This window comes from Amblyomma maculatum, chromosome 1, assembly GCF_055883805.1.
Source record: "Amblyomma maculatum isolate TAMU_Amacu chromosome 1, ASM5588380v1, whole genome shotgun sequence".
NCBI lineage: Eukaryota > Metazoa > Arthropoda > Arachnida > Ixodida > Ixodidae > Amblyomma > Amblyomma maculatum.
The window spans coordinates 453,393,400-453,414,711 of record NC_139344.1 but is presented as its reverse complement, the minus strand read 5'-3'; the positions used below and the strand labels follow the sequence as shown (position 1 = coordinate 453,414,711).

The window sequence follows — 21,312 nt, the reverse complement described above, 5'->3', positions numbered from 1 at the left end:
TTAGTCAAGAATTGCATTTTTGCTTTTGCAGCAAATATTGTTGGGGTCCATTTTCAAGAAAGGACTTTTCGCAATTATGTACCCTCTTCAGTAATTCGCGCAAAAGCATCTTTTTTGCCAATTGCTGTTTGACAAAGCCCAGGCATGAAGTCCAGGAAGCTGTCAGTGACCATCTAGTCTGTGCTTCCTTACTCTTACAGCTGCTACTAACAGTTCCCCTCGGCTCTGCTTTGTACTTTTTGTCCCTCAGATAATGCAAGAAGTCTATACAAATTTATTTAATTCAAACAATTTCACCAGAGCAACTTGGGCATTCTATTTTATCACTTTCTTTTAAATCCAGTAGAACACCGCAGTAGTAAACTCGGATATAGTAAAGTGAAACTGGAGTCCCACTTCATTTCCCATAGATGACTGTACGTTTTCCCCCTTTACATTAAAGATAGTTTTGGTAAGAAATCGGTTATAGCAAAATGTATCTGGACGTGGCAACGACTTTGCACAAAATTACATTGCCGACGTGCACTACCTAAAATTGCGAGGCAAATTTTTTTTTTTCGGAAATAAAACAACAAAACTAGTCTTTCGTCCCGCCGGGGTGGCGCAGTGGTTACGGTGCTCGACTGCTGTTCCCAAGGACGCAGGATCAAATCCCGGCCTCGGTGGCCGCTTTTCGATGGAGGCGAAAAGCAAGGCGCCCGTGTACTGTGCGATGCCAGTGCATGTTAAAGAATCCCAGGTGGTCGAAATTTCGGGAGTCCTCCACTGCGGCGTCTCTCATAGCCTGAGTCGCTTCGGAACGTTAAACCCCACACACCAAACCAAAACTAGTGTTTCCTTTAATGGCTTTGCCACTGAGCTTAGCAGCACTCAGGATAAGCCAATTTTACGTAGGTCTTGAAACGTTGAAGGAAGCTTGCAGCGCGCAGAAAAAAAAAAAAAAAAGATCTCTACAAGTACAGAAAAGAGGCGGCGTGATCCGTTCAGAAAGTAAGAGAGAGTAAAAATATAGCAAGAAATAGGGAAGGCAAGAAATGGCCGAACATTCACAGCATCGTGCAGCGCGAAGCATGAGGCAGCAGTAGCAAGGACTGGAGGCGCAGCGTGTGCAGTTTTTCAGCACCTGACTGTCACATGCATTTTGTCTTTTAAAAGACAAAAGCAGTGGAAGGTGACGCTGTGTTCGTGCAAGGCTTTGGTTTTCACATAAAATCAAACTCAGTTGTACTCGTAGCCACATTGCCCTCGGGTCTAAAAGGTACTTCCACAAGATAACTGAAAAAAAAAAAGATACGAGGAGGTGATAGGATTGAGATGGAAGGTATTTTAGAGTGTTTTTTTTTATTAAGTAACAAGACGTGTTCATTAAGTAGACATTTAATTACCAGACAGCATCTTCACGGCCATGTCGTTACCAACAACTGATATAGTAAAGATTTTTGCTGGTCTCATTGACTTCACTATAAAGGGGTTCTACTACCATTTTCTCGAATGGATAGATGAGTGTTTCGGGACTTCATTCTGTTTAAACTCATATTCAAAGCTGAGATTCTTGCATCTGCATAGAACTATAATTTCATAAAAAGGTTCTAATAACTTTTTTGCTCACTACACCTTGAACTTGGAGAGTGGTGCCAACTCCATGAAAGGAGAATCGATCCCATGATATGTAATTTTAACAGCCTTTGAGAATGAAGGCAAGAAGTTGAGCATGGGATTGAAATAAAGTGCATTTGGGGCAGAGCACGTGCAACATTTTCGGCTCGTGTAACAGAATTGGTATTTTCCAATTGCCACCAATCCACACCACGTGTGTATTTGCCTATGTAGAACCCCTGTATAGTAAAGTCACTCGGACTGGCAAAATCATTACTTATCAGGATCTTTACTATATCAGTAGTTGGGGGTGACATGGCCTTGAAGGTGCTGTCCGGTAATTAAATGGCTTTCTAAACATGTCTTGTTGCTTTATGAAAAAGGCACTCTAAAACAACTTCCATCTCATGTCACTCTGCAGTTGTCTTTTTTCGGTTTAAAAGTTTTTTGTTTACAACTTGTGGAAATACTTCTTTAATGAATGGAATGTGGCTATGAATATAACTGAGTTTTAGTTCGTGTGAAAATTTAAGCTTTGTATGAACATGGCGTAATGTCTAACAAATGTGTGTGACAGTCAAGCGCGGCAAAACTGCAGATGCCACACCGCCAGTTCTTTCGACCACTGCCTCATGCTTCACGCTGCACGGTGCTGTTAATGTTAGGCCCTCTTTTTCATTCTCTACTTCTCGTTGCACTTTGCTCTCTTTTACTTTCTCAACAGAATGCTTTCCCTCATGGCTCTAAGGTATACAGAAAGTTGGCTTCTCCTCACAGCTGGTAAGCAGCCCTGTGGTAAAGCCATTAAGAATAAAAACAAAATGAATGTTCAGTGAAATTTTTTATTTTTTTTTCAGGAAATGAAGATCTGCCTCGCATTCCTAGTTAGCGCACATGCGATGATTTCATTTCATGGGAAGTATGTAACTGCAGCCTAACGCACTTTACTAAAACTGATTTTCATGAAAAATATCCACTATATAGGGGAAAGTATGTATAGTCTTTATGGAAGAAAGACTGGTAATTGAGAAATGAAGATTTGCCTCGCATTCCTAGTTAGCGCACATTTCATTTCGTGGGAAGTATGTAACTGCAGCCTAACGCACTTTACTAAAACTGATTTTCATGAAAAATATCCACTATAAAGGGGAAAATATATAGAAAGACTGGTACTTGAGTCTCACTTTACGATATCCAACTTTACTATAGCGGGGTTCTGTTGTATCATCCTAAAATCCCAATTATTCTCTCAGGTGTGGGGGGTGTCCAGCTGTGCTTTATTCATTTTGCTCAACATATGGCACTTGGCACTTCACAGTCCACAGGACCACTTTAGATCTGATACCAGGGCTTTGTAAGCGTCGATAACAGAGAGGCGGGAGTTTTCTTGGCTTGCGTGAACAGTATCTTTTTCAGCAACTTATTCTCTTGGTCTGCGCTGTCCGTGTAAAAATGGGAAAAATCAATCTCCGCTGAGTCTTTATCCTGTTAAAGCTTGCAAATTCTCGCAATGTGCTAGTCTGAAAAGCACTGAAAGCTGATTGTGGTGTTTCAGCTGGAGTTGTTGCCCTGGACAATTGTCATTTGAGCGCTTGTCATGGATTCAGGTCCTGCCCCGATGTTAGTAAAATTATTCATTGCTGCGAGTGCTCGCAGAATATCAGATGAAAGTGATGGCACGTTAGCAGTAATTAAATTTAGAACAGGCAAAATGTGAATGTAATTGTAGGCAAGCATAAAAGGGCAAAGATAAAAAAGAAATGAATGAGGCAGTTACACCCAGGCAACTCCTCTAATAATAGAATGGCATTACTGCACCGAAATACATTCAGAAATAGCATAGTGGTACAGAATATATTTAATTTGTGTGAAAAATCTTTAAAATATACTTTTTTTTTCCCTTCTGTAGGTTTTATAGGTTGGTCCTAGAACTTTCTCAAGATATATATACATTGTTTTCACATTTCCAACTATGCAAAATTTCCAACCAGTTTTTGCTATTTGAAAAGATATATTTGCTCTGACAGTTTCCGTGTCACTTAGTGTGTCACTCTCAAGGGCCTTTTGGCTGCCTTGCTGAGAATGCTGGTGGTCAGCGTCACAATAATGAACTGTGATTCTTGTGGACATAAAGCAGTTTGTTTTGCAGACCTTCCTGTTGCTCTTAGATACCTTTGAAGTGCTCTATAGATACTCATCAGCCTCAACTACTGGTGCTTTCTGCCTTGCAATGTCCCCATTGTATTCCTCTGGTTCGTCCTCAGTGGCATGTGCACCATTTACATGCGCGAGGATTGCATGATCTATTGGACCTTTGGAGCACAGGAAGTTCACTAATGTCAACACAAACTCCTCAAAGGAATTCTAAAACCTCTGTGGTGTCTTAGATGTTGGCTCAAGCTTCACCTTTGGAGCAGTTTTAAGGCGAAAGCCTTAAATGGCTCATGCTCGGGGCCACGATCGTGTCCGTCCAACCGTCCGTAATGCTTTAGTTTGATGACGTCATCACAAGTGTAGTACGTTTTACCTTGAAATAAAGGATGACATCGTCAGTGGTGTAGTATGTCGTACCTTGAAATAAATGATGACGTCATGAGTGGGGTAGTGTCGTATCTTAAATTTAATTTTGACGTTGTGGTGTAGTACAGTTAAATCTAGATATAGCGAAGTCGGTAAAATCGGCACTTGAATTTGTTACATTGAAATTTTATTGCATCGAAATGAGGCTCTTGACATGCAAATAAAATTCTCAAATGGTGTTGCTGGTGCGAAGCACACACGAAATAACTTTTATTTGTGGGTGAAGTAGTCCATCACTTTCTTTTGAGTCTTCTTTGCATTCAACAACAGCATTATGCATCGTTTATAGGCCCACAACGACCGCATAGTATCTTCCTCTCCTGTAGAGCCCGCGAAACTCCTCAGTACGTCAATCGCATCAACTACTTCATGGGAGGTGGGGACGTCGTCACACTCGTCCTGATTTTCCGCTTCGTCGTCACTCTCACCTTGCAATTCCTGAACCACATCGTTCAGGATGGATTCCGTGGTCACCTCTTCTGTCGCGAGGATACAGGAATCACCAAGAACGAAATCGTCGATCTTGACGCCCCCCCGGCACAACACCACCACTGCGAAAGGGCTCCCAACACTCCTTAAGTGCCTGTGCTTTTGTCGTTTCAAGCGTGGACAAACCACCTTCAGGTAGAGCTGATGCGTCTGCTCTAAGGCCTGCTTTTTGAAAACAGTTTTCTATGATTGTCTTCAGCGTTACTTTCCAGGATGCAGACAGCATCTCGAGCGCTTGAAACAAATCAATTTTCGTTTCGGCAATGAATTTTGGCAATAGGCACATTTCAAACTGCTTATTATGCCCTGATCAAGCGGCTGGATGAGGGATGTGCAGTTGGGTGGGATAAACTTCAGTTCCACATGTGCAAGCTCTAAGTCGTCAACGTGATGCGCGGAGCAGTTGTCTAGGATGAGGTAACATGGCGTCCGGATTCTTTCATGTCCTCGTCAAGATCTTGCAGCCAACTGCGGTAAGTGCTGCGCGTCATCCATGCTTTTTTGTTCAATGTAAAGAAAATCTCGAGTTGCCGTAAATTCTTAAAGCCGTGTGGTTTTTTGCTGCGCCCGATCACAAGCGGCAAACACTTGTCACTTCCATCCATATTGGCGCACAGGAGGACTGTGATCTGTAGCTTGCTATGCTTGCCGCTGTGGCAGCGATCACCTTTCAAAGCCAGTGTGTGATAAGGCAGCTTTTTTTTTTTTTTACATTTTTTTAATTTTTTTTTTTCGTGCTATAGCAATATTTTTATAACGTCCTATAATATAACTATGTTGGAAAGCAGCGTGGTACCAGTTAATCATGAGCATGCACCTTGAATCGAGGTAGCGGCCGCTGGCACCACCACGAACGCGAGTAACGTGAACAACTGACAGGCGCTGCCATATTGGATTTTTCGGATTGGTTTGTCTCAGCTTGGCTCGTGCATTTAATTATATGATCGTGGGTGTGCAAGCTGCGCTAGGCCAAGGTGGAACGATCGATGGCAGTTTCGAAAGCCAAGAAGAAGTACTTGAAAATATTTCGATTTCCATATGCGACTGAGTTTCTGTGCTTTGACTGTTCGTGAAAAAGTGGCAAGTATGGGCTGTGTACCACATGCATATGTGATGCGAGCATTTTGTGCGGCGGCAAGAACAACATGTAGATACATCTCGCTACACAAAAGCATAAGTACTATGTTCGTGCTGCAGAAGTGCAAGATACCATCGGCAGTTTGTTCCAAAACAACGGCAAAGACAGTGTGATCCATGCAGAGTGCCTCTTCACAGGATTTTTTGTCGAACACAACCTGCCACTAAGTGTAAGTGATCACATGGGACTGTTATTGCAGAAAATGTTCCCCAAAATGGGAAAAAAAGCCTCCCCCCCCCCCTCCCCTTCCCGCCCTTGCCGCGTTGGTCTCCCGAATTTTCATGTTGCTAGGTTGGCAGGTATGACAAAGCGATGAGTAGAATAAGACAGAGGGCAAAAGTTAGCATTTTTGTGTTGGAATTAGCTGATGCACCTTCTGCAAGACAGGCTGTGTCCTTTAATGGTTAAATGTCATTGAACGTAGTGTGGTGTGGCTGCCTCTCCCAGGTTCGACTTACACGGAGAAGTGTGATATCTTCAGCTTTGGCATCATCCTATGGGAGGTGCTGACGCGCCGCAAGCCCTTTGAGGACTGCGGCCCTCCTGCCTTCTGCATCATGTGGGCCGTCCATCAGGGTGCGTACGGTCTCTCCTTCTTCCCTTCTACTTCTTGTATCCCTTGGCTTGTGCCACTATATGTTGGCCACCTTCCTCGTTAAGGTGGCAGGTCAGCTGGCCAACATTCATAGTGTGTATTGAACAACTGACAAGGCTGAATGTAAGGCAAGAAGTGCGCCACTTAGAGCTGCTGCCATATTAGGTTCCGTTTCTCGAGGGTGCGGAATCCCATCTTCCAGCTGAGCCGCATATACTCAGCAGTAAAAAGGAGGCGTTTCATGACAGCTGTCCTGCTCTGTCCTCGCTGCCTGTTGTGACATTTGTCATTGCCTTTTTTCTTTTTCTTTTCCTTTGTGGCTTATGAGGAGTGGCTTCAGCCCATAACTCAGTTTTGAACAGCAGTTTTAAGCAATTTTGTTTTTCTTGATGGTTTCCAGGGTAGCTAAAGAAGGGGAAGCCAGCTTTTTAATCGCCTTAAGGCAGTGTGGAGTATGTAAATTTGCAGAGGGGATAGTTATGCTGAATATGGAAAAAAGACAGTGCAAGCTGCTGGAAAAGGGGGTGCATTGAAAGAATTGAGGGTAGTAGGGAAAGCAAAAAAGGGTAAAAGAAAGACATACAGCAAAACCTCGTTGATATCTATTTAAAAAAATTCTGAAAGAAAGGTATTGTACGAAATAATGCATGATCCGAACTGCCTGACCTTGAAAATTTAACTGCTGAATGAGGTACCAAGGCATTTAGGATTGAAACTTTCACTGCAGAAAGGTGTAGATCAGAATTTATAAACATCAAGCATGCACAGCTTCATTTTTAGATCTCAGATTTCAGTCCGTATTTGTGTTGTCCTAAGGGTGAGAGAGATTTAGTAACAAATCTGTTTCGAGAAGGCAATGACGAGCTGGGATTGCTTCCTTGACAGGTTCTGGATGCTTCGCCTCTTTACATCAGTAACACATGGCGAAGCTGTTGTGATGGCTTAAGCCATGCTCAGACTACAGTTGTATCCATCGTAAGTGTCTTATTTATCACAGTGCGCGCAGCTGCTGGAACTCCCGTTTATGTAGCTTGCAACTGCGCATGTTCACACTTGGCCATTCGGTAAGATACGTTCTTTACGACTAGCCAGTAAGCCCTCTGGGCCAACTGGGTCTCGCATTTCTCTACATGGCACTGGTTAGCAAGCAACTAATAGTGGAGGTCAGGGTTCTTCAACCTCAAAATGAGCTTAGCATCGTGTGTGCGCTCAATCTACACAGACGAACGAATAATATAACAATTTGGGTTTGTCAAATCCTCTTCGATATCGCATGCCTGTCCACATGGCCTGACAGGGGCCTTGCACACCAGCTTCCGTCCTGCGCTGATGCCGCCACACCACAACACTCGGTCAAAGGAGCGAGGCAACACTTTTTGTTTTCAACAACCTTCGCTCACGCGTAGTCCCGGCGTGCGGTCCGCCTGCATTCCTGCTTCCGATATCCAGTTTACCAGTGCCCCGGAGCGATCTTGGAGATGGTTCAGGGTGGTGACTCAAAAGGTCTTACTACTGACTCCAAACAATGAGCCTGAGCACGCGCGACAGACATGGAAACATCCACAGAACCTCGTCCCCCCTCAGAAGACGCTGTTTTCTTTTTCTTTTTTACGGTGAGCTTATTTCAAATTTCGTTGCGTCCGCGCCAGTTCTGTTCTGCAGCCCAACCGCAACATCGCTCCGCATCATCAGCCTTTTGTTGCAGGCCAACCGTTCCCTCGCTGGTCATCGGAGGTGATGGGCTGCGAGAATGCACGAGGATGAAGCGGGCATCCCCCGCCTCCATAACCTCACTTTTCTAAACTAGAGAAACATTTGTTTGTTGAGAGCTTGTTTGCACATGAAAAAACGGATTGATAAACCACAATTACAACTTTGACTCAGCGCACTGGCAATTTGCAGCCAGGCATCGTTTTTTACTTCTCTCTGTGCAATTTCAGCTAATGGTAGTACAGAGCCGGCCTCTGCTAAACTCTTTTGTGTGGCTGATAATTTCACAGCGAAGATTCCGCACTGCGCATGATCAAGCTGCAGGCAGACACACGTCACTGACACAACACCAATAACACCGGCGAGCCGATATATTGCAGCAGCGTAGGAGAGTTGGATGATGTTGCCTACTAGCTCGCTTGCGCGCGAAATCTGGGAGGACCGCAAGCCCCGTGACCGGAAAAGGAAAACCGAAACGGCTGTGCGCGTTGGTCGCGCAGTAACAGACGTATCTGCTAGTCGTAAAAGTCGCGGGTTCACCTCTCCCATATTCCTCCAATTAACCCGGTTCTGTGCTAGCTGCATCCACTTGACCCCTGCGAACTTCTTTACCTCATCCCCCCACCTAACTTTCTGACGCCCTCTGCTACGCTTTCCTTCCCTTGGAATACAGTTTGTTGCCCTAAGCGACCATCGGTTATCCTCTCTTCGCACTGCTGAAGCTAAATTTAAAAGGTAAACACGTTGTTATCGCTGCGCAGCATCATGGCGCATGGCCAAAAAATGTATTGTGGACCGTGATGGCGCAAAATGCGGAGGGACGTGCTAACAACTGACGATTTATTTTTTTTTTAGATTCGTAGGCACGAACCAGGGCTGGGTGGGTGCATTATGTGAGTGAGTTTGTTATGCAGCTAAATACAGTACATTTACTTTAATACAAATGGTTCTTGTCACTTTTTTCGAAGCCATTCGATAATTTGAACGTCGAGTAGTTCGAACTTTTTTCCCCGGTCCCGTGAAATTCGAATTAACGAGCAATTACTGTATTGTATTTAAAGATGAAGTAACAGTACAGCCTCCCTGATCTTTTGGTTGCGCTGTTAGGTCTTTTGAAAACAAGATTTCATTTTCAGCACATTTACGCTCCTCAAATATCATGCTGCGGTACTTCCTTGATGCTGTGACACCATAAAATAATAGATTGCATCGGAATAAGTGATCGAGAAATACAGTACAACCTCGATAATTCGAACTCGGTTAATTCGAAATCCCGGATAATTCGAAGGTTTTCTGCGGTCCCGTATTTTCCAATGTAAATTTGGCCGGATAATTCGAACAGGCGGCCTGCGCCAGCCCGGTTAATTCGAAAATTTGGACTGCTATGCGGCAATGCATGATCCATGTTTCGCCGCAAACCCGGCGAAACGACGGCCCTACGGAGCCGCGAGGCAAAGCCACATAGTAATGGTGATGATTTATAGGCGAAGCGCGCCAGCCGGAGCACTCTCTGCACAAAAATCGGTCCACAGTGCGCCTCGCGCACCGCCGAAACACGCGCCTGCAGAGGAGAAGACGTGCTTCACTGCAACACGGCAGGCATACCGGTTTTTATCACGTGACCTCGCCCCCACTCCATCCCTTGGTGTGCTTCGCCCACTCTTCCCCCGTGCCTCCGACGCTGCAAGTACGCCACCACCACCGCCGCGCTGGTCTCGCCTGCGCCATTTCTTTGTGTTGTGCGCTGTGGTTAGGGGTCGGCTACTGTGCCGTTTTTTTGGGCGGGACTATGCAGAAGTGCTAGCTTTGTGACCGTAGCAGTGCAGAAATGCCAAAGTACAAGACTTTAACGCTGCAGCAGAAGTTCTGCTTGATCCAGAAAGCAGGCAAGAGCGCTTGTTCGAAGACCGAGTTGGCCAAAAGGCATGGCGTGCCCCTCTCGACGTTGTCCACAATATTGAGCAACAAGTCAAAAATACTAGAGGCTTACGGCAAGACCTATTCTTCGAAGCGGTCACGAGTGCGGGCTCCCACGTATCAAGATGTGGAAGCTGCTCTGCTTCGCTGGCTGTGCATGCTCCTTTGCTACGATAATGGCAAGGAGTACTCCATCGACCTCCTCGGAGCCATATGCCTCATGGTGTACGCTTGGAAACAAGTGGAGCCCACATTGATCAGGCGGTGTTTTGAACACGCTGGTTTTTCCAGTGAAAGCACTGTTGATGCCGATGCAGACCACCCATGTACTAGTACTCTTGACGAAGAAGGAGCAGAGTATTGCGACCGCATCAATGCGCTCTGCGCAGAGGATGAGTCCAACGCAGTCGGCTTCGCCGAGTATATCAACATTGAGAGCGAAGAGCAGACTGGCTACTCTGACTTGGAGAGTGAGATCACTGCTGGTACAAACATGCACGATGACAGCGACGATAGCGACGACGACACCGACGGGCCTCCCCGAGCACCTGCTCTTGGTGAAGTTATCGGATCGCTGAACGTTATCCGCAGTTTTGTTGAGTGCCGCGGTGGAAGGTCAGAGATGTTTAGTCTATTTGACCAACTCGAGAGCATGACCTTAGGAGCCGCAAACTACCGGACGCAGCAAACCAGCATCTCTGATTACTTTCAGTAGTAATTCAAAATATGCCGAATAAAGGTAACACGTTCCTGCAACAAATTTTTTTGCCTAAGTCTTATTTCATGGTGTGTTCGGTTAATTCGAAAACCCGCTTAATTCGAAGATTTCTCGCGGTCCCGATGACTTCGAATTAACGAGGTTGTACTGTACCTCTCTCGATTTAAGAAAGTTCCCGGTCAACTAAATATTTTGTGCCTCCCAACAACTTCGTTAAATTGAGTTTCAACTGCAGTAAAGACACTGAAGTAGTGGAGAGTTTTGCTAATTTATTACCTATATACAGTCGACGACTAATTTTCGGACTCTCAATGGACTGCGAAAATGTCCGAAAATAGGGCAGTCCGAAAAACAAATGTGCACCAAAAAAAGCTCAATTTATTACCTATTATTGACTTTGAGGCCGAAAAAATCATGAATGCTTTTCTGCACCACGTTCTGCTTCCGTGTTAACAGGTCCGCCTGAATTTCGGCAAGAGTCGTGGTGTTGCCGTAAGCCGACGAAAAGGTTGCGACCGCTTGCATCCGCTTAGCTTGCGTCGGCTGCGCTGCTGCAGGTGGATCATTGTCGTCGTCGCTCTCAGACTCCGCAAGCACTTGGCCAATAATTTCTGCATCTGTGAACCCAGCGCACAGTTCCAACTCGTGGTCCACGTCTGTGAACTCTGGAAATTAGATGGTCGATGGAATTTCGACACCTGCAGTGTGAAGGTCGTCAATGAGCTTCTCACTGTCTGACAGTTGCTCGACGACGCTCTCCTCGTCCTAGGCAGCCGACTCGTCATTCAGCATGCATCTCGTGTGGCGGAAGCAGTTGCACAGCGTTGTGGGTGCACCGACTTCCGCTGCATCGGCGAGCATACTAAGTGCTCCAAGCAAATCAACAGAATAAGTTTTCCCACTGTTGAGGCACACCACAACCACCAACCACTGGATCACAACACCGACTCCGTTGAGTGCCTTCTCGCTGCCGCGTTGCACGCAAAAAATAGGCTCCTTATATAATCTGGAAACAGCTTCTTGAAGAACTGAAGCCAATTCAATTAAATGCGAGTGACAGTAGCTACAGAACATAGTTCTCGTATCAGCACGACCACAGCTAGGTCTACTCGCTATGCTCCGCAACGCACGTGATACGCACTGCAAACACACAGAGGAACAGGTAGCCGAAGCAGTCGAGCTAAAAGAAGAAAAAAAAGCACTCCGGCAGCGAGCAGCGACGTTGTTCCGGAAGCGGAAGCTGCTAAGCAAATAATATAGCCTCGATCCAGTGTCAGTTTAGCTTAGGAGGGGCATGCAAGGCTGGCACCGGTTTCGAGGCTATCGAAGGAAAAAGCAGACAAACAAGATGGCAGCAACACCGCTCAAAATGTGTGGCAGTTGGCCCGGCTGATGCTTGGAATGTCCGAAAAATTGAATAGCTCTCCCTAGAGTGTCCGATATTTTGAGCCGCGTAATACGTTGGCTTTATAAAGTATGTCCTGGTGCCGTGAAAAAGTGAATAATCAAGCATGTCTGAAAAATTTGGTGTCCAAAAAATCAGTCGTTGATTTCTATAGGGGCTGTGCTGTGTTGAGTAAGTAGTGTAAAAACCTCAAGGTGTTATTCCTAATGTTTCGCCACTCAACCTGACACTGAGCGGGGTTGTTTTTCATTTTTCATTCTGCAGGCAAGAGGCCTCCGCTCATCCGTGGCTGCCCTGCCGTCCTGGAAGAGCTCATGGTCAGGTGAGTAGTGGCAGTGCTTTGAATGGAATTGGCATGCATCACTGCACAATTACCGCTGTGCACTGTTTGAGCCTGCACGAACTTGGTGACTGGGCAGAGTTGAGAAAAAGAAATTTTGCCGTGACTCCATCGTGATCCTCCTTGATACTTCTTGTTCACGTGTGAAACATTCCGTAGAGTGAGCTCCATTGCTTTCAGTGGCAATTCAAAGGGCACTGTAAGAGTGTTTCAAATGTTGCTGATTGTGCTGACATCATGCAGATGCAGAAACAAATGGAGGACTCAGGTGGGAGTTTTCCGATGAGGAAAAATGGAGATGACATAAGCAAATGAAATCTTCGCACTTGCGTACCTTTCCAAGGACTTTCATTTCCTGTTTTGTAATTCTAGTTACTTAAATTGATGAGGCCAATGGAAACAACATATCTGGTAAGCGCTTGAGGTGCTTACTCCACATTTGTCCATCTACTGCAACGCATATTTGGTCAAGTAGAGCACATTTTCTTTTGTACTTGCAGACACCTATGGTGACACATTGCTTCGGTTTTTTCAATGTTAAGTATTAACAAAGAAGTAGAACCGTGGTGTGTTGTGTATGTTTTTTTTATGTGAAAAGTAAAGGAGCAGTGCATCACAAAGGATGAATGCTGTGCTTGGCTGTAACCTAACCTTCTCTGTGACAATGGAGCCGGTCAGGTCAGTGCAGGTGGCAAGGTTCCTCCGTATGCTCAGCATCAATGCAGATGTTTTCGGCTATGATGAGTTCTTGGATATGATGAGCATTATAAAAGGATTTGATGAAGAACATCTCTCTTCTCTCTTGGGCTCCCTGGAATGAAGCGTTGCCATGCTTGGTATGCAGCTACGCTGTGTTCAGTGAGGTGTTTTTCAGTGGGCTCTGGTAGCTGTGACATGTAACATTCCGTCACTTCTAAGGCACATCGAGGACAGATTGAGGTTGAAACTGAAGTAGCCAGGGGAAGAAAAGAATTCATTTTCAGCACTCTGCCGACATAACAGCTGGAATTGAATTTAATTGCATGCATTGGTGTCTTTGTGCCCAGTAAGCGTATTAGAAGCCATTCACCAGCTTCAGAAGGAAATATAATTGGAATTATAATTGGAATTATAATTTGAAGAAAATGTGTTTTGCTCCTAGGATATCTGTATTCTCTTCTATTAGAGTGCCATCTCCTACAACAGGATTTGCTGGCTACAGTCTGAGGCAAATCAAGTGTGCCGTAATCGCCACACACAATTCCTCCACGACAGAAAGTAGTCCGTTCTTGAGGCTTTCCTGGTTACCTAAACAAAAAGTTAACCATCATACCAAATTATGAGCTCGAGAATTGCGGTACTGCTGGCTAGTTCGGTATAGTCTGATGTCATAACCTGGTTCTGCTTACTGTTGAGCGGGGTAATACACACTTCGCATACCGGTGTCCATAGTTAGCAACTGCTGTTCTGTTTTAAGCTGTATCCTACTGTAGCAGTCATGGTAATTTGTCTTTTGTTGCCTTATGCTATCCTTACAGGAAAAGGGGTGGCTTAAGTGGCTCACTGGGGAAACAGACACATGACTTTGGCATGCACTGCACAGCTCACGCTCTCCTCTCGCAGCTGCTGGTCCAAGCATGCTGAGCAGCGGCCCCCCATGGCTGAGGTGGAGAAGACTATGGAGCACCTGGCAGGGCTGGTCCCCGGTGCAGACGTCCCACTCTCCTACCCAGTGGCACGGCGGGAAGAAGGTTGGTAGCCCCATACAGGCAACAAAAAGACTGTGGCACGGTTACTGCGGTGAATCGTTCATACTCTAATAGTCCACACATGCAGCCAGGAATTGCGCGCAGGTTGTTGGTCATAGAAGAAATATGGAGCTGAACAGGTTAAATGTTGCTGCTGTGCCACCGCTGGTGTGGACATAATCTCTGCATTTTATTTCACAGCCTCACTTCCTTCTTAAAAGGCCACTAATTTAGTCATGTTTGTTGCCAACTTACTTATTTTATTTATGTGGCTGTAGGATGAAAGGGTTAGTTGCACCGTTGCCCTCCATGTGGCAAATTCTATAGAGCTTAGTATGTTAGCATGCAAATGTAACCCTAGTGTGACAGTAGTAGCTGCTGACAGTGGTTATAGTATGATAGCATGCATATGTGACCCTAGTGTGACAGTAGTAGCTGCTGACAGTGACAACGTGGCGTTTGACTTCTTGAAAGCCATGCATTTCATTCCTCATTGCTCTCAGAGCTCTGTGCTTGCAGTTAATTCACATCTATGTAGGATTCTCCTCGCCTGGCATTGTCGTTGATGGATTGCAAGGAGTGAAGAAAATTTACAAAGGGAGGCCTGTCAGAACTGTGTATGGGTTCGCTACCCGCAAGTCTAAAACTGCGGACAGCTGGAATGCTTTTATAAAAGCTGAGTGCAGGCAGTGTCTGTCTGAATTATTTCGCTCCTGAACTTGAATGTTATGCATGAGTGAGGGAGTCGTAGCATATTCTAAGGAATTGTTAATTTTCATTTGGTAATATTTTTTTGCACTGTTGGCATACATGTGATCAATCTCTTCATACTCCCATTGTGGACAGTCTGTGTTGGCTGCTTCTGCACTGTAGGTTTTAAGGAGCATCGAAATGCTATACTTCTGTGTCGCTTTAGTTTCTAGGATGTTAGTACTATAGGCTGATGTTTTTGATCCTAGTGGAGACTTTCTAGTTCTTCATGTGTGTTTGAGCTTCGGCCTCTCAAAGGAGCCAAGCATGTCAAGCATTGGCAATCCAATCTCTCTGAGCGTAAGAAGTGAATAAGGTAGCTTTCTCTCTCTCTCTTTTTTTTTTTTTTGCATCTGCATCGCTGTGATGAGAGCTTCTTCAGTGCGTGCTTTTGAAAAAGACACAGGCGATACGAATAGCTTTCGTACATGACAGGTTCCTGTTTATGCTATTCTCGTGGGACTGATCTGAACAAGTTGCAGTGCTCGTTGAAGACTTCAGATTCTCCATTACAGTGCTCCATTACTACGTCTATTCAAAAAACCTGCAGAAAATGAAACCATCGTGACGTCCAGTATTTGTGCAGGTGTGCACGGCCCAGAAAGACAGCATAGCAATCAGGCCCACTGAACTGGTTGAACCACTCATTGAAGCACTTGGTACTGGGATTAGATAAATCATTATTAGCAGGTCCATTTAATGTAGGAACTAGTGATGAAAGATTAAAAAGTAGGAATGTACCATGCCAGTTCTGCGAGTTTAAAAAAAGCTTTTTTTCGCTAACTTTTTTTCTCCGCACTCGGGAACAGAGCAGTTGACGAATTTTTTCATGTGTGCTTCTCTCAGAAAGTAAGAAAAATTATCTAAAAATTAAAAAATTTTCAAGCTCAAAAACTAAAAACTATTCAATTCGCTTCGAATAATTTGCATACACAGTATTTGATTCATTTGATGAATTGGAAAGGAAATATTTGAATCACTGTTCAAAACTCTTAAATCCTTAGGTAGAATTCATCCCTAGGTTAGACTCATTGACTGTTTTAATCTTGTGAATGCACAACAAAGTCACCTGTGTGCAGTACTCTGGATTTGATGGCGTACATTTCTTGGAGCATTGTTTATGTCTATTGCCTGTGCAGTGCAAGATGACAACTGGAGCGAGCCGGGTGGCATGGGGACTGCTGACCCATCCTGGGGATCCCAGAGGCAGGCAACTTCCCTCGTGTTGTCTCCATCGGCCACCACCATGGTGATGTTTCATAACTACTTGCTAAGCATGCAATACTATCATTCAAGCCTCGGTGGCCTATTGCTCTTCGAAGTGGCTCTCAAATGGGGGTCTGCAGATCCCAGGGATCATGCGAAGCCATTTCTGGGGGTCCGCAAAACCCACACCCACGAAACAGATATGTGTGTTTTTTGGAGGCATTCCCAGTTCCAGGCTCAACTGCGGTAGCAATCTGCATGAAGTCACCTTGGTCGCCACCTTTTCCTCTTCCCCACACCTTCCCGAACTACATGTCTCCAATGCCCCACATACAGTCGAATCTGATATATCGAACTCAAAGGGGATCGCGAAATACAGTGAAAGCTCGTTAATTCGAACCTCTAAAATTCGAATTTTCGTATAATTCGAACTAGACTACTTGGTCTGGCCAATCTCCATAGAGATCTGTGTATAAAAAAGCCTGTTAATTGGAACGCAAGTCGGTTCCGCTACAGATAATTCGAACTACGCACCGCCGCGTCTGGGCGGTTTGGCGCACATCACGCGGCCAAAAAAAAAAAAAAGTAAAGAAACACCTCCGCGATCGGAAGGCATAGTTAAGGGCTGCGCATGTCCAAAACGGGGACAGAAGATGGAACCAGGTAAAACCATAGAAAAGTGGGTAAAACTTAAATGGCGCCATCACCGGCGCGGCGGCCGGCGGCGTTGGAGGGAAGGGACGGCGGCTGCGGCAAGGTCAGTGCATGGCCGCGGCTGTGGCAGCTGCCTGCTCTCTCCTCTGCGCAATGTAGCTCGGAACTAAATACTCGTTAACTCTAACGCTCTTAATTTGGAAATAGGGATAAGTAGTGTCGGCGCAGTCCCAGCCAACGCCCCATGAAAGGCTATGATCTGGGACGGGCACTACGGGTTAAACTTTTTTTTTTTTTTTTTCGATAGCCATCCATCCTTCCAACCAGCAGTTGTCAACGGAAGCACGCGAGTCAGCCGCGATCATGACGCCGCTAGCACCGTTCCGTTTCGCTTCAAAAGCCGCTTGCTGCTATCGTGCGTTCCGATATATTGGAGCGGCAGTAGAGGCGCCCGCCCCAGTGGCTCATAGCACGAAGCACGATAAAACGAACCTACCGAAAAGGAGGCTTGCACAACCAGCCAAGTGCTGGCACTTTGCCAAGTTTGCTTCCCCCCACTCTGCTGGACCTAAAGTCAAAAGATAAACACGCTGTTATCGCTGCGCAGCATCTTGGCCCACTGCCAAGAAATGTGTTGTGGACCATGAGGGCGCGAAGCGGAAGGACACGCTAACCACTGACGCCTTTATATATAATTTTTTTTTTCAGATTCGTTGGCACAAATCGGGGCTGGGTGGGTTCATTATGCGAGCGAGTTCGTTACGCGACTAACACGGTACATTTACAGTAATACAAATGGTTCTTGTCAGTTTTTTCGAGGCCATTCGATAATTCGAACATCGGATAATTCGAACTTTTTCCCGGTCCCGTGAAGTTCGAATTAACGAGCTTTTACTGTAGTTCAATATACAAAAAACGGCTTGTGACGGCACTCATGATGCGATAAAACGATACTGTATTTATCATGTAATCAACCCACTCCCATAATGAACCCACCCTCCACTTTTGCATCCGAGGATTTGAAAATAAATATAAAAAGCATTAAGGGGGGACGCGGGCTTTGAAAGTCGAAAAATCGCGAAAAAGTCTGCTTTTCAAAAAGTACATATCTCGGCTGTATATGTTATAAACTACCTTTCTTATAATTATAAACGCTTAATTCATCGTGGAACTGCTTTAAATTAAATATACAACTGGGCGCGGCAGCCCCAGAGTTGCGAGCGAACGGCAAAAGTACCCAAACTTCGCGCGCGCGCCATTTCTCTGCCGCTAAACCGAGCGCCGCCATCTTGGTCTTGTTTTGTTTGTGAATGTTTGCCCTTTTCCATATTGCCTTCGCCGGCGGCATCCGCGCCGTAGCAGAAGCATGGCTCGCTTGTGATTGGGGGCCTCGCAGGGATTGTTGAGCTTCCCGCGTCTCGAATCGGGCTGTGATTGGACAAAGCGCGCGCTCTGTGAGAACGCGGGGGATTGCGCGACTGCTATTGGCTGCTGCGTGTGCTGACGCGGTGGCCCCTCCCCGGCGCGTCGTCTGCTCCGGCTGCCTACTGAGCTGGCATTCTTTGTGCGCTTGCTGAATCGCTTTACGTTTCACCATTTTGAGATCGCCATGATCATCGCTCGTTACGAATTCTGGTGCCGTGTTTTGAACGGTTATGTGCACTTTGTAGATTATTGCACGGTCGGCCACGATGCGCGCTTAGAAGTTCAAAACACTGCATACGTCATCGTTCTGTGAATGCCGTCCGAATCGCGAAGTTAGCGAAAAGCGTTGCCAGCGGGCGCAGAGACGCTTCTATTAGTGCTGCTTCTGCTACATCACTACTAGACCGACTGCGCTGCCACTTCCAACTGCGTATCTTTCGCGTCAATGTAAGGAGCCGGCGTTTGAAGTGTGCCTGCTGTACCGACCATATCAACCTCGGCGATCTCAGCCTCCCGTATCGCGTCTGTCATCGCAAGCGATAACGCGTCGTCCGCTGTTCGCATGAAAATGCACTTTCCGAGGGAATCGGGGAGGTGGAGGCACAACGTGCTGCAGTGAAACACAAGCTTTAGACTTGAAAATGCTGTTTTAAACTTCAAGGGCCATTTTCTCAGAATGAATTTTTTTCATGGTATGGTTGCTTATTCCCGCAATATTTCTGGAACCGCTAATCGGATTCCCACCTAGTTTTTTTTTTATTGTGTGCCTGAATAAATTTCCGAGGGCAAGACAAGCTCATTTTTTCAAATTATTGAGTCTGGAATTTATAATAAACAATCAAAATTAGGCTAATGCAAGTCCTATTAGTGGCACTAACCTCAATGCACTGCTAAAATTTTTCGGCAGGGAAATTAAAAAAAAGGGCTCTGTCTTGCCCTGTGGTACCTATTCAGGAACCTTCATAATGAATTTCATAGTGCCAATACATTTTGCAAGTTCACCAGGCATGGAACAAGGAACCCATGTGAACCATTCTGATATACTTCTCTAACTTGAGTAGCAATGTGCGCAGCTCCATGAAACTTTGCAGTTATTCAAATGGCTGTGCCATGAGTCTGCGCTGAAAATTTCATTCAATTATCTCGAGAAACAACAAAGTTGGTATTCAAAGGCAGCCTCCCCCCTTAAGGCCAGCTCGCTCACATGCAAGCGATTGAGCGATCTCAGCGACAAGCGGCAGTGACAGAGCGAAAAGTTTCCAACTTGTTGGAACTGCGTCCCACTTGCCACTCGAACCACCGCGGCAGCTCAAAACAAGGCAGAAATCACGACAGAAATCGCCACGGCAGAAATCACGAGCATTTTCGCATGCATGTCGATGGTCGTCTCATGCACAGCTCATTTCTTCGCAGGGTGCCAAGATACTGCGCAGTGATTAAGTCACAGCATGTTCATCTTTTGATAGCTCCTGCGGTGGTGGGGAGCAAACTTGGCAGAGTGCCCGTGATGGCTTGATTGCACAAGCCTGGTTCAATTTATCACGCCGCGCTTGGGGCAGGCGTAGTCCACTGCCACAAAATCATTGGAAGGCGTGATAGCTAAATGCTGTTTGAAGCGAAAAATGCTAAAAGCCGGTGTCATGATCAATGCTGACCGCATGCTTTCGTTGATTCATACATGCAAGGATAAACAACTCCTGAAAAAAAAAAGAAAAAAAACTGCCGCTTCCTAACGTCCACAGCCACCATATTTTACGCTACGCCACGTGTACAGCACAACGATAAGAAAGGACGACTCTCGAAAAAAAAAAGAAAAAGAAAGAGATCTGCTAATTCTCAATGTCCGCAGGCGCCATAGTCACGTCAGCTGCCGCGCGCAGAGGGTTTGCAACACACGCTGGAGAAAGCGTCCGACTTCTGTCTAAAAACGGGCTGAGCAGGCTTGGCGCATACATAGCGTGTGCTACTGCAAACGATGACTGGGAGAGAGGAAGGAGAGAGATAGCTTGGTAAAAGAATGGGCACACCCTTGCACTTCACTGTATCGCGTTTTTCCCCTCTCATTACCACCGCTTCTGTCTAGTTCATTCATGCACATGGCTTGCAAATGTCACAGACTGGCGCACAGGAAATGATAACCGCAGATGGGTGTGCCTTTGGGGAATGGGCGCTGCGCTGTCCTAGACCAGCCGTCGCCGAACTGTCCCCTTATTGCTTCCACGCGTGGCTTGAAAATGCCACACGGCAGACGGCTGAGGGTGATGCGATAATCTTTGGGGAGGCATACTTTCCAGTGCGTGGTGCGGAGTTCGATATATTGAATGACCGGTGAAATTGAGTTCGATATATGATGCAGCTTTCCTATACTTTTACATAGGATTTTCAAGGGGATATTTCATGATTGTTTTATATAACCGAAATTCGATATATCCGGGTTCGATATACAGTCGAACCTGGATGTAACGAACTACTATGTAATGAATTCCTGAATTTAATGAAGTTTTTAAATTCCCCATTGCCACACCCATTGAAGCCAATGTATTTTCGACCTCTATGTAACGAAGACATTGCGGCGGTCAACCTTGATGTAACGAACTCGCGAAGCTGATCAGTCATTATTGTTTTAGCTTTTACTGAAAATTTGGCCGAAGAAATACATTAATTTAGTGAATATTAAAACGCTATGAAGCCAGCAGCTACGTGAACGCCTGTAATCGCAGAAATCAAGCAAAATTGGTGATGATGATGATAGTGTTACCTTCTAGCACCACTCCGTGGCTAACGCAGCAGCCTCCTCAGGTGTTGGCAGTGTTTTGCAACACGAGGTGGCATTAATGGCTGCAGTTGATTTTTTTTTACAGTAGAACCTCGATGATACGAATTCCAAGGGAGCATGCAAAATATTTGTATCATCCCGAATTCGTATGATTCGGAACAAGTCAACTCTCTCCTTGCTTTTCTGGCCGCCCTGGCATGCCTGGCCTTTTACGCACAAACTTATTTCCAGTTGAAGGTTGAAAAAGAGGCCTGCCTCGTCGGCATTAATTATGTCGCATGGCGCG

At 45.7% G+C, this 21,312-nt stretch overlaps 1 protein-coding gene across 1 annotated transcript in view; it reads left to right on the top strand.

Moving 5' to 3' along the window:
- LOC146209677 (mitogen-activated protein kinase kinase kinase 7-like) overlaps positions 1-21,312 on the top strand; it is a 124,136-nt gene that overhangs the window by 26,476 nt on the left and 76,348 nt on the right. The window contains exons 7-10 of the mRNA XM_084603012.1: positions 6,251-6,379; positions 12,413-12,470; positions 14,091-14,218; positions 16,105-16,214. Of these exons, the coding sequence (XP_084459138.1) occupies positions 6,251-6,379; positions 12,413-12,470; positions 14,091-14,218; positions 16,105-16,214 (425 nt within the window). The remainder of the gene's footprint in view (positions 1-6,250; positions 6,380-12,412; positions 12,471-14,090; positions 14,219-16,104; positions 16,215-21,312) is intronic.